At 40.0% G+C, this 14,566-nt stretch overlaps 1 protein-coding gene across 1 annotated transcript in view; it reads left to right on the top strand.

The window, feature by feature from the left end:
- Window positions 1-14,566, top strand: part of si:ch211-186j3.6 (neural-cadherin) — a 266,619-nt gene that overhangs the window by 211,993 nt on the left and 40,060 nt on the right. The window contains exons 31-32 of the mRNA XM_018697417.2: window positions 1,990-2,170; window positions 5,005-5,171. Of these exons, the coding sequence (XP_018552933.1) occupies window positions 1,990-2,170; window positions 5,005-5,171 (348 nt within the window). The remainder of the gene's footprint in view (window positions 1-1,989; window positions 2,171-5,004; window positions 5,172-14,566) is intronic.

Here is a 14,566-nt window from a genome sequence, read left to right as displayed (position 1 = left end):
AATGTCGCCTATATCTGAAAGTGTATTGTGTACTAAGTTCTAAAAATCTTTAGTTTGAGACTCTAAAAAGGAGTCAGGTTTATACAATATGCTGCTTAAATGTAGACAAATAGGAATTTAATATTCTTTCAGTTTCTTTTATACAATGTGAAAAATGTAGAGTTCAGTATCTCAAAATGTGAGGAGGTTTATTTTTATTATAAGAGAAAATTGTTTTCCATTTAAATATCTGGTTGAGCTCAGGGTCAAATGATGTCAAATGATATTGTAGCTGTCGTTTGTGATTTGATATGAACGGAAGAGATTGTGTTAAATCAGCAGAGGATATTGTCTCATATTGATCGCTGGCTCCTGAATTGAATGGAATCAAAATTGTACTGTAGCAGACTTTGTGATATCGGCAAACATTGAATCGTTGTCCATTGAATAGGATATAATATTGTATGATTGTACATGATGAAACCTGTGATTTACAGCCCTGGTTCCCAGAAGAGTGGAGACTTGTACTGTTTTGAAATAAGAGCTTCATCAGTAACATTTGGGTGTAAAACTGGGATTTCCACAGATTGTTTTGGTCTTGTAGTACATGACAAGAGGCACCAAAGCTAGTGGCAGTTCATGGTGGCCCAGTACCTTAGTAAGAAGCTTTGTTGTAATTGTATGCTGCATTTTCATGTCATTTTTCATTCTTCAATGTCATTAATCTGACCTTCACATTTTGTGCTCTTTCAGTCTAACGTTAAACTTAATTTCTGTTTCTTTCCATCGTATGAGCTCCTGTAAGCAGAGATAGAGGTACATGGTTCAGCCATTTTACAGTAAAACCTCCCTCACTGCACAGCACTCTCACAGCTATACACTTTGTGTTTCGGTGTAGAATTTGTTTTTCACTTCCTGTGGGCTGAGACATTTTTATACCCGACACCTGAAATTAATCTTGGCAAACAGGACAGCCTACAGTGTCTCAGTGTGGGGGTGTGACACTCTTCTCAGCTGAAGCCACAATTTGTAATTTAAGCAGGAGCAGGTGTATTTTTGCATTCAATTCATATCTGAGTCCAAGTGTTTTGCTCAGATACACATGCGCGCATCACACACCGCAGTGATACAGATGCAGTCAAATCAATTGCAGACACCCCAATGTGTCTTTCAGTCATTGATTGCTGATGTCTGTGTTTCAGTCCTTAGCAATCAATGTGATTGGTCCAAACCCAGCAAGCAGATGAGCCCTCTCTTTTATAGGTCAGCAACCAATAAGATACCTCTTTGCTGGGGGTCAGAGCCAATCAGCAGCTCCCTGGTGATGTAACTCACCGTCCGTTTTTACAGTCCTTCACATTCCTGCGTCTACGCCGCTGCACCAGCAGCACTCATAAAGTTTGGGTTGGACAGAGAAGAGATTGAACATATTAATGTCTTTTATAGCATGCTTTCATAAGGGACACACATTTAGCCATTCAAGGTTCTCCTGTCCTTTCAGCTTTCTGTGCAATCGGCCATACTGTTTGTCTGTTAGGAGACTGGTCCAGTGTTTGGTTTCTTCACTGTGGACGGAGAGAGTCACAGAGAGTAGAGAGAGAGAGAGATGACAGATTAGAGTGGAAAAGAAGATAAGGCCACAGTGTACCCTGAGCTCATGTCCTTCAAATGAATTCTTTCATTTTCACTGTTTGATTTATTTATTTTTCTTAGCTCCTTTTTGGCTACTTACACCTTACACGTCTGTCCTTTGTCTTCACCAATCCTCCCTTCTCTGCTGTCACTTCGTCTTTCTGTTTCCTGTTTTCCTGTAAGCTACTTACTTATCGGCAACTTTTCCTTCTTCCCATCTTCTTATCTCACCTTTCTGCTCCTCTTTCACACTTTTTCCTCCCTTTTTTCATTTTTTTTAAAAAACTCTGTCCTATTTCCCCTTCTATTTCTTGTCATTCCTCTCCTCTCATCCACCTTTTTTCACCCCTCCATCTCTCTTCTATCTCCTCAATTCAGCTGTATGATTTGGGCTCCCCGGCTGACTCACAGTCCAGCTCTCCAGGCTGCCTGACCACCGATAGCAGCTGTGTCAACATGGGCTATCCGTCCTGCGGCCACCGGGGTCGCTGTCACGGCGAGTGGGGCTCCTTCAGCTGCCAGTGTGTGCCCGGTTACACAGGACACCAGTGTGAAGAGGGTAAGCCAAACTTTTTTTGGACTTGTGCATTAAAAGAATACATCAGATGTGTGGAAGATTGTACTAAATGACAAAATCATTTGCATGTGTTCTGGAAAGACCATATGCTCCATGGTTGAAAACTTACATTTATATATTGAGTTATAAAACTAGAGCATCGATTTTAGAAGCAAAGCACAGATATTTCATACTTGGAAAACAGGTTTGTAGCACTGATGTAAAATGGTGAGCAGCATTTAGGTCTGAAAGTTCTCTGTTAAAAAATGAACCTCAAGGAAATAGTCTTTAAATTTAGCCACAGTTAAACTCACTGTGCAGTAGATGAAATAGGTGCTTTCCCACCTTTTTTTTTAATTTAAACGTGAATTTACAGGCCATATAATTATCACACTTAAAATAAACAGTGTCACTGGTGCAAATTATCTTGCAAGCTTACAGCTTCAACTATATAGCACAGCTGGTCAGTTTCATGTGTCACATCCTCAGGGATACACAGTAGGTAAACCCACATTTTTATTTGCAGGCTTGTATTAAATCTAGCTGACATTAATTTATTGTGAACATCCTCATGAACGTTATAAATGTGTTTTATAAATGTGTGACATAAATTATAAAAGGGAATAAAGCCCGGGTGGTTGACTGTCATTGTTGGACTTTACTAACCAGGCCTAATTACTTATATTATCATCCATTGTTGTTTCCCTGCCTTTCTAACATTAATGATATACAATGCATTCTGTTTTCTGACATCATTTATGCAGAGGGGGTGAGTTCTACTTATGAATTCATGCATATATAGGTCAAGTACTTGCCTTTGCCGTATGGGATTCTCCATTACTCCTGTGTAAGTTGTTTTACCCAGAGAGCTACATGGTTGGTCTTTTGTAGTCTCCGTAATAAGGATTCTTATATGGCCTGAAGAAATGAGCTCCTCGTGAGCTTGTCTGTGTTGGCCTTATGGCTGCGGTTATAGTATGTTGGATTGAGATGGGATCTTCAATGAACTTCATCACCCTGGTCCTGCGCCACCTCTTGTACACGTCCTCCAGATTGAGGAGTACACCTCCAGTGGTGCTTTTGATTACTGTCTCAAACTGCACAGATAGGTCAATACAAAAAGTTGGCATTAATATTTTATGTTTTCATGTTTTCGATTTTGAGAAAATTAGAAGGCTCTCTGTAGTCTTATACTGTTGTAATGCTTTGTGTCCACAGTGGTTCCTATGTACAGTGATCCATATTTAGTATCTTCTGCGGACAGTTTTCATGCCTCCAAATAACCAATAGGAGGCATAGACAAACTTACAATGAATAATTGAGTGAATTAATGAATAAATGAATGAAGGAATGTGAATGAATCACTCTCCATATTCATGAGATGATTCATATCTTTGAAAAAGCAACAAAGTCTGGAGTCAGTGACCAGCCAGGAGCACATGGATGATTTTAGCAACCAATGCAGCAGTCTTTGGGAGAAGAAAAAATGGTGTGGATTCTTTTGATTTTCACACACAGACTGTTACTTTTCTGGATTAGGTCACTTTTATGATCCCATGAAGACAGAGTCTGGCTGCAATCTGGCAAGACAGAGCAGAAAAAATAAAGAAAAACGACCTCCTCTATGGCCTGCACTTGTTAGGGGTTAAGATGCAGACCAGAGACCACAGTGTCATCACTTTGAATCTGGCTGGGGACCTTTATTGCATCTCTCGCTCCCTCATTTCCTGTCAAGTCTCTACTGTCTATAATAAAGTCATAGAAAATGCCAGAGAAATACTTAAAAAAGATCCTCTTTATGTCTGTTTTTAACTTGCCCTTTATTTAAATTGTGCCTGGAGATGTTTTAGCTGAAGTATATTTACACCTGATTTTGAATTGCATTTCTGCTATTCATATTACATCTTGATGATAAAATATGACCCAGAGGGTCAATATCCATGAGTTCAATGCTCAGCAGACATCACACACTGCACAGTGGTTTGTAGGATTCTGAGGAAAGACTTTACTGCTCTAATTACATTCTATTCCCCAAGATGCATGTTAATATTGGAAAGAAAGAGCATCTACAACACATCTAAGTAGTAGTAAGAATATATTGTTATGTTTTTCCTTATGTCACATTTAAATACCCCCATTTCTGCAAGGTTACCTCACTGCACTCTTCTGTACTGAGCAATCTGCGTATGTGACTATTAGTATAAAACTGAACTGTGTTAATAGGATTCTATATCCACAAATCCCACACGAACAGCTTCGTGGCCTTGATAAACACAGTTAGCAGTTTTGAGAAGACATGGCTGGTTGCCTAGAAGAAACTAAAAATGTGCGATTTGACATTGCCTTCAAGCAGGATCTCATGAACCACTCAACTTTGTCAAAGTTACATGGAAGAGAGACAAAGAGAGAGAGGTGTGGAAGCAATAGATGGAGGAAAATTTAACTTGCATATGCTATGAGATGGAAGAATGGCTTTGAAAACATTTTAGGTTTGCTTGGTTTAGTCTTTCTGGCATGCACAAAATCCACCTCTGGGAACATGGTTCTAAGAAAGAAGAACCAAGCATAACCCGAGCTGAACCACACATACATATTCTATTGTGTGTGTTTTGCATATTCTGTCCTGCCACCAGCTCTCTGCATATAGGGGGAATTTAGGGTTTGATTTAGTTAAAGTTACTTGAGGTCACTTCCTTCTGGAGTGAACACAGCACATAACAGACAACAAAGCATTTAAAACTTTAATTTTGTTTATTCTTGATCATAGCAATATCTAACTGACTTCTGTCTGTGTGTGTGTGTGTGTGTGTGTGTGTACGTGTACGTGCCAACACCAGAGACCCCAGAGTACTCCTTTGATGGGCACAGTCACGTGCATTACCAGTTGGTGTCCCCGCTGCCGGCCCGGAAGACTTGGGTTCAGGTCCTGGTTCGAACCCGCAAACACAGCAGCACCATCCTCAATCTGATCTCGAAGGAGCAGAGTGAATATCTACGACTAGAGGTAAATCTACTGTGTATTTTTTTATTTGTTTGGGTGGGTAGGCCGTGATGGGAGACTGAGAGAAAGCTTGTCTTCTCATTTTAGAAATTCTTGATAGTAAAATGTCATTTTGTTATATTTGTGTTGCGTAGGGAACAAATATTCTCGTCTGTTTTTTTGTTTTAAATAGTGAATGTGTCTCCCTTTGCTTCCACCCTGACAAGTAACAGTAACAGTCACTTTCTTCAGTCATAAACTGCACTTATAATATCTAGTGTTGCTATTGCTGCTGTAACATTTTGCTGTCACAACATCTGGCCGTAAACAGGAAAACGCCATTGAAAACAATAACAATAACACCTGAGTTGCAGATATTTTCCCCAAATGTTCTTGCCACAGTTATTAAAGCCAACATAGTTTATCACAAAGGTCATAAAGTGTCCCAGTAACCCTTCAAAGGAATAGTGCAACTCTCAGTGGAGATGTGAGAGGTATGAGAAAAATGTCAGTATCAATCTCATGTCTCTACAGCTACAGTATGTGACATAATTAGCATTTTTCAACAGGGGATAAAACCATTTCCAGACATATTTATGGAAGCAGCATATAAAGTGCCATGCCTCTAAATGTCCATGTCCTTTAGTAATGGTTGACTGGACATCTGCTGTGAAGTTGTTAATACTACGTATCTCAACAAGCTTGCGTAGTGTTGGTTATCAAACGTGAGCGTTTTCAGCTGTCTGTCCTTCTACAAGGAAGCCATGCTAACAAGCTTCCACTCCAAACGTGAAAAATAGTTAACCTTGCTACTGTGATTCCCACTAGATGTTGGGCTGCTACCTTTCAGGCATTGTATTTCAACACCTGTCATTTGCATTGAGTGCCTTGTTAGTCTCACGTTATAGAAAGGAGGGCACGTGGCTAGCATTAGTGCTCTTTTTCTCAGGCATCGCAGCAACTTTAATGTCTAATCTTCTGTAATGTAACATAGCTAAAGTCCCAGTTTAAAGCGATCTCAGGCTTTAATTCAATGCGCTGTCTATTCTCATAGCTGAAGAAAACAGCAGTTCTTATATAGTGTGTTAGTAGTGCAAATGATTTAGATTGACAATGAAAGCACATTGCCAGGACTGAATTCATTAGATGTATTATTTATTTGTCTTGAAGGCGTTATTTCTCCTACAGTTTTTTTTTCCATTGCTTGCTTCGCTCACACTTGAAATGCACTCTCATATTGGTTTATTAGCCAGCCTCACTCCATTTGTTTGTTTGTTTGTTTGTTTTTGTTCTGTGTTTTTTCCATCCTTTCCACCCCCAACTTACTTTGTGGAAACATGCACTACCTTCCCAGTCCTCTCCTCTTGCTGTGTATCACCCCATGCTGCGACCACGGGTATTGATCAAACATCAGTGTTTAAAATGAAGATGATTATCCATACCACAGCTGCTGTCACGGTACAACCTCTCCTCTGATCCCCGTCTGTCATCCATCTGTCTTTCCTGCCTATCCGTCCATTCCTACATTTCCTCTTAAATGTCATACTGCTCCCTCAGCACAGCCACATGGGATGCAAGTTCACATCATTTATCCACCATAAATAGCGCATTTATTCCCATGTGCAGATAGCATGAAAATGTGTGTAATCTTATGAAGTAGCCCCCCCTCAGAGAAACATTGGAAACCCTGCAATGTTCTTTGATAGAAACATAACCATGTTACCATCTCAGATTATATTTTTCACTGTAATAGTTCTGTTTGCTTTTAATCAGAGGAAGGAATTAGTATGCGTTACTCTTGGCTGGCTGCAAACTCACAATGTGAAGAGCTCTTTGTTTCTGCTTTATGTGTGTGGCTTGCATTCCAACAACATGGTTAGTCAAAGATGTTACATTTTCTTTGTTCTAAGCTACTTTTCCCTCTTGCATTGCAAGAAGTTGTTTTTGAGTTTAATTGCTGATTTATTGGGGACACTTTATAGCAATCTAAATCAAATGTAAATGTAAATGTGTAGAGATTAGCTCCATTGTGAATTCATATCTACTGACAGATAGAGGAGCTTGCACAGGTTTATGGAATTTATATGGGAGTAGCCCTCTTCTGGATTAAGGATGGTCTTTAGTGCAGGAGATGCACAGTCTCTTTGATATCAGTTTAACAAAGAGGCAGAACCTTCAAATTTAGAGGGATTTACTGTCCATCCAGCGACAACCTTGGGGCTCTAGAGGGGGAATTCAGGCCGATAGTCAGCCCAATTATTGTTTAGTGTGTATGATGCTTAAGAAAACTTCTGAGTTTCCCGGAGTTGCATTTCTCCCCTTTGGGTAGAGGCTACTGCCTATCCTGCAAGCCCGAGATGTCAAAGTAACAGAACATTATTGGGATTAGTAACTGTAATAATAATGACTTAAGTTAGCAATAATTGCTGAATTTCAAATTGTGTTTTGCTACGCTACGCATTAGTGAAGAAAATAATCACATTATAGTACAATGCTGCACTGGGGAAAAAAAAAACAAAAAACAAATTAAATATGGTTAAAAGTTCCACCACTCATACTAAAATGGCTCAGATTTTGAGTACATTGTTGATGAGCATTACTCATTACTCACTGCAGCATGGAGAATAAATGGATAAAAAAAGCTATCCAACATGCATGTTAATGCCAGGCATGCATGTCTTCATAGTTGTTTGCATGATGTATGCTGTCAGTGTCTGAATGATTTTACATGGACCCCAGGAGAACCAGCAACCGCTGTAGCAGAAGCCAAAATGGATCCGTGTAAAGAATAAAGAATACTGTAAACAGTCTGGTACGACAGCTGAGACAGCCAGTACCCCAAAAAAACTTGAAAAGCACACATAAAATCATTTCAGATCCCACTCAGCCAACTCACCGTGTGTTCCAGCTGGTTCCCTCAGGGAGGCGCTATACTATAAATCACTGTTGTCCAGGACAAACTGTTTCAAAAATTGTTTTCTTCCCACTGCAGTACGGACCCTGAATTCCTTGGCTTCCTCTCCACCTGTTGCCCCAGTCTCAGTGTGTATGTCACTGATGTGCTGGGTGTATTGTGATATTTGATGTGATTGTGATTATGTGGTTCCTGTCTGTACAGTGATGGGACTGCGCTGTTGTTCTCTGGACTGGAATCAGAATTGAACTGAATTTGACTGAAATGACACATTTTGTGTGCCACTATTGAAAGCCAAAATTGCACATTCATTTGTTTTTCTCATACGTTTAACTCGTGCCAGTGGGAAATCTGCTGTAGTATTCATACCTCGCTTCATACCTAGCACCAAAGCACCAACGTTGGTATCCCTTTTCATCTCACTTACTGTCATACTCTGTGACCATGGTGCCCATTTCAAGCTGTTACACCAGCCATTACAGTGTATGTTTCAAGCTCTCTCAGTGTGCTCCCTGACAGACGTGGACACTAAGAGCGGTGCTAACAATCAAGTGAATAAGATACAACCACCAGTGTTCATTTTCATTATTCAACCACAAGCCTGGTGCTATTATTAAAATAGCATCCACATATTATTAAATGTAAAGGTCTCTGAACTGAAAGGAATCTCTCAACTGATTTTTTTTAAAGACAAATACACTTCTCTCATACTCATCTCCTGGATTGCATTACATATTACATATTACTTATAATCAAGTTCAAAATATAAGACTTAGCCACGAATTTTAAGGACGTTAGTGAATGAATGTAAGCAATGGAATGATCTGTCTGGTAGAATGATGTTGAAGTTTTACAGTGTGTTGTTGCAGCCTGACAAGTCTGAGGTTTTGTTATTGCTTCTCCTCTCAGAAAGGCTGCACTATTTTGGTTTTGTTGACCCCATCCTCATGTCTCTGTTTGTTTTTTGTTTCGTTTTCATCCATCATTGCTTCTTGCTTCAATTCAACGTTTGTGCTTCCTACAGTACATCTCATTTCAGAGTTTCTGGTATCTGCCTGCCTGCTTTTCATCATTTTTCAGTTTCCTTTGTTCTGAAGACATTACACTGGAATTAGGGTAGACAAAATGTAATACTGACATTCTTATTCATAACCTAAGTATTAATCTGCAGTCTGCAATCAAACATGCAGTTAAAACAAACAAAACCTATTAACACTTAATATTATATGTGATAAATGTAATAAAAGCATCTTTCATTTAGACAAGAAAACTATGAAAAATTCTATCTTGTATTGTTTTGATTTGTATATTGCTTTTTTGAGATGAAGTTTTGCTCTCGCCTTATAATCAATGTTAGCATTAACAGCTAAAAAGGTTGCAAGTTCATCATCAAACTTAATTCCTTTAGTGGCCAAGAGCTGTCTTGAGTGGTGGAAAGCACCAGAATTTTTTTGTTTGTTTCTATCACTTGTTTTCTTCAACTGAAGTTAGCATGCTAGCCAGCTAGCCCAGGCTTCACTGACCCATCCTGTCACTTTCCAATAGCAAGTATTATCAATTGTGGTGTCCAGACTGCCCTGAAAAAGTAGCACTGCTCAGAGGCTGTATTCTAACCTCTTGTATTGCAAACTCAACAAAGGCAGAAGCTCTTGGAAAGCAACCATCACCACCACCCACTCCCAGCAAGAAACCACATTTGTTGGCAGGGAAAACTTGCAAAGAGCCCCTTTAAGTATATAGAGACAATAAAAAGCTCTAAACTTTGGTGGGATATGCATAGGAGAAAGCTTCATGATGTGATATAATGCAGAAAAAAAAGAGAAAGAAGTCTGCTCTGTTAATATGCTCTTTAAAGGCAGCAACACATGCTTTTCAACCCTTGGTTTTCTTCAGTGTCATTTCCTCACAGTGAGAGCAACCCATATTTTGGCAGCCATGTTCAGTGGCTAACTACCAGCCAATAAATACTGTACACACAATGAAAAAAGTGTATAGTGTTTTGCACAAACACATCAATAACAACACATTATTTTATAAGCTAGTTTTTATTCTAGGCTGCACTGTCTATCACAGTGAATGAATGAACAGAAATACAGTGATTACATTGAAGTGTAGTCTCCCATTCAGGCAAGGCATAGCTCGCTGTTGCTGTGTAAAGTGAATGACAGAATCATAACACAGTAATTGTGAGGAATATATCATACATTTGCAATAATATGCACATATACTATAAAACAGCTGAATATAATCCAGCCCAGGAAAACACCACCACGACCCTACAACCTCAGTGCATATAACTGAATTAACACCTCCACAGCAGTGTCAAAAACATGAAGATTAAAAGGCGTGATGACTTTATGGCAGAACAGTTGTATTGGATTACATTAGATTTCACAGCTGTACCTAACAAAGTGGCCACTGAATGTAATGAAAGTAGACATGGCCTGATATCATACAGTACATTTCCAAACATTCCAGGTGCAGGTGTGGGTGAAATCCAACCCTGAATTATCAATCACTCAGTTAAAACCACCACTGTAGGTATCTTTACCGGGACCATCATTAACCCCTTGTGTCGAGAATAAGCCACAGCTTCAGGATGATCTGAGGGGACAGTATTAACCTCTCACTCATCACACTCTTCCTGTGAATTTGCGCACTAGCAGTTGAAAAGAAGCAGCTGGGGAGATGAATTGTCAGAGAGGTAGCACAGTGTGAGTGTTAAGGAATTCAGTGCAAAAATATGAGAACTAATTCCAACCTTAATATACTCTAGAGGATGCAACAACTTTTGTTGAAGTTTTTGAAAACTTCTTGAATTCAAAATCAAAGAGGGGAAGTTAAGAGGTAATTGGAAGAGCAATCATAGATAGATAGAAACAGTGTTCATTAGAAATACAGTGTGCAATTCAAGAGAGGTTGGAGTGCAGCGAGAAACTGTGTATAATGTATGAAGTAAAAGTATGATATAGATAGTGTGTACAGATGGTAGTGCAGCAGTGTGTTCACCTGTCACACAGAGGTGAGTTGTTGTACAGAGTTATGGTGAACAGTAGGAATGATTGATGAGTCAAGTTAGAAAACAAGCTCCACTGTCTCTGCAGTGAGCTGTGGAGGGGATGGGATGGATTGTCTGTAACAGAGAGCAGCGTGTTCACTGACCTCCTGTTCTTCACTCACTCAGATGTCTCAGGGTTTTGACCAATGAGGGCCCTGCCCTTGTGAATGAGTTTAGTCTCATGTTCACCCAAGTTCTTGTAGTACCCCCGAACTCCTACCCCCTCGTCCATCATGTTAATGGGTTCGGTCACAGTTCTCATCCTCCTGAAGTCAACCATCATCTCCTTGGTCTTGACTACATTCAGGAGCAGATTGTTCCCACTGCGCCACTCCACTGTTTCCCTGTACTCCAACTCCTGCATCCATCTATAATACACCCCACCACCGCAGAGTAATCAGAAAACAGAGTGGACAGAAATGGAGACAGGACAGTCCCCTGTGTCGCTTCTGTGTTACTAACCACCACAACAGACATGGAGGTCATTGGCCGAACAAACTGGGTCTGGATCTGACAGGCAGTCGGAGATCCAGGAGTCAGCAGACCTGCTGACCCCCATCCTGAGCAGCTTCTTACACTGCAGAAGTGGTTGGATGGTATCGAAAGCGCTGGAAAAGTAATTTTTTAAAAACATGATTTTCACATTGCCACCGCTACCATCCAGGCTGAAGCAGAGTAGATGACGGCACCGTCCACATCCAGTATCCTTCCTGCTCAGACTTGCAAGGTTGAAGATAAGACTTCATTTCTATGAGTAGGTCACATGTATGATGATGCACATTCATATATGTGGATACAAATGGTGATCAGCAGTTGGCGCTAATATTTGAAGATATGCAGGGTAGAAAAATAAATTGTAAGGTAGTAAACATGAACACAAACAGTGCTGGATTTAAAATACTTTTCAAATGTTTTATGAGGAAGGACATGCAGTTTATTATACCTCAAGAAAGCACACAGTGCATTTCTGAACGTAAACATAATTTATTGTTTGTTTACAAGAGAAGTCCCCTGGGCCCTTTTGAGTTCACTGTTTGGCTCATTTATTTTTTACAAGGCAGATTGCCTTGACTGTAGAGTGGCAGGTATTTTGAAGCATGACATACAGGACAAAACAAGCCAATACAGTTTTTCAATACATTTTTCTATAATTGACACCAAATTGTAGAGGTGTTTCCAGGAAATTTAGAAACCTTGGATATTATTCATAAATTATGGGAAACTTTCCTTTACCACCCCAGGTCAACACCAGGCTGGAGCTCCAGGTGTTTAGATTAGATTAGATTAGATTAGATTAGATTAGAGTTTACACAGAACATTTAACATAAATTAAACCCATCTGCCTTTAGGCTGGTTAGAAGTGATGCTATTTGCCCAGCAGCGTATGGTATTTTTTTAATGACCAAATCAATACCTAGGCTCTAAAGCAACATACTGCATACCAGATATCTGGAGGTGGGAGAATATGGCGAGGGAAAGTGAGTAACACTTGTATGAATGTGAAGCTGGGTATTGCTGGTAATGTGCATAGAGTTTGATTTAATTTCCCAGTATGATTTAAGATGAGGAAAAATGCATAAGGCAGTCATATATGCACATAATCTACTTTTGCACGACATTATTTAATCATGAGAAAGGGGCAGATTAACACATCATCTGCACTTGTCTGTGATACTGAAAGGCTGCAGCATCGAGAGCTGTCTGTTGCAGGAAGCACCTGGGGAAATGAAAGTATCCCTGCAGTGAAACTGTTTATTCAAACATGGAGTCACACACCTTCATACACACCTAGTGTATGATGCTCCTGCGAAGACACACACACACACACACACACACACACCACACACCATCGAACACATTCGCTCACACACCACCCAGGGAGCAAAGCAGGAGCCAAATTGCTACGCTCTGCTCAGCTTTAATTGGGGGTAAAATCAGGTGGCTGTGTGCGCCTGGTTAAAAAGCACTGCCCCAGTGGTTTCTAAATATAATTAATACTTCATCACAGAGCCTTGAAATGAGCCACAGTTCTCCAACTAAACAACCTTAGAGATGTCCAGCTCTTTACTCGGTCACTTTAAGGGAAGAGGAAGGGACTGAAAGAGACAGGGATGGAAATGGAAAGATAAGTGGAAGAGTGGGGCCTGATTTGTCAGAAAATAATGGAAGAAAGACAGGGAATCAGTAGAGAGGTACAGAGAGCGTTGACAAGCAATGGCTGGTTTGTTTTTTAGACCCAAAAAAAAATTGTCTTTTATTATGTTGAGAAGGAGCGGGACTGTTAATGCTAGCCACCCACTCTTCCTTTACATCTCCCTGTCTCTGTGTCTCCATTTCTCTGCCCCTCTCATCTCAGTCCTCTGTTTACGTGGCAGCTGTGGCAGAGGGAGATGGAGGGGAGAAAATTATGCTCAGTGGGACACTTGGAAGAAACAGTTTGAAATTGAAATGAGGACGACCCACCCAACACCCTATCCCTCTTAAAATGGCCTTTGGACTTATTCTAACGCTCACGCTCCCCCCCCCCTCTCATACACACACACACACACACACACACACACACACACACACACACACACAGAAACACAGGATGCTAGATTTGTTTTAAATGAATATTGCTCTGTGATAGACATGTGATTAGCATCACAGCCAAGCCAAAATGGAACCGTTTTCATCTCAAGATTTGAGGGCGGAGGGAAACAGCATGTTGTGTAAACATGAGAAAAGTGTTTGGTTTTTTTTCTCCTTCATTCTCACTTCTCATCCATAAATTCTCTGTTTCCCCTGTCTCTCCCTTTCCTTGCCGTCCCACATCGCTTCCTCACAAGACACTTTTTTCTCAACAAGTTGTCCCTCTGGAGCTAGATGGTATGTGTGTCTTGATGGCACTGACAGGAGGGCATGTTTGTACAAGTCAACAAATTGCAAGCTTTATCTAGGAATTATTTAAGGCTGTGAGGAGTCAAGCTGAAGGGCACGAGGAGTCACCAGTGGATTCTGAAAATAAGGGCTTTTATTTAGCAAAAAATGAGAAAAAGCTATTTACAAAAAAACAGAAAACACACACAAGTTGTAAGACTCTGGGCCCATAAAAGATGTCAAATGAACAGACCTAAAGTCAGGCTACAATAACAAAACAACTTTAAAAAACCAACTGACCTAACACACAGCGAATGAGAGAGGACATATATACTGGCTGATCAAACCAATAGCACATCATGGGGACAACATAAAACACAAACACACTAAAAAACTACAAAGAAACAAAACAGGACACTTAGTCTATAAATTGAGGAGAAAGAGAGTAACTTAAGGTAAATTAATTTACCCAATTGTTGAACATACAAACGTTAACTAAACACGCGCACTACATACAATAGAACTAATGTACTTTGAACAAAGGGTAGAGTTAAGAGTTAAGAATTATGTGTAGTCATTTATGTGTGT

Source organism: Lates calcarifer, linkage group LG2 (assembly GCF_001640805.2).
Source record: "Lates calcarifer isolate ASB-BC8 linkage group LG2, TLL_Latcal_v3, whole genome shotgun sequence".
Classification (NCBI taxonomy): Eukaryota; Metazoa; Chordata; class Actinopteri; family Centropomidae; genus Lates; species Lates calcarifer.
Note: the sequence above shows the minus strand (reverse complement) of the source record. Positions and strands in the feature narration are given on the sequence as shown.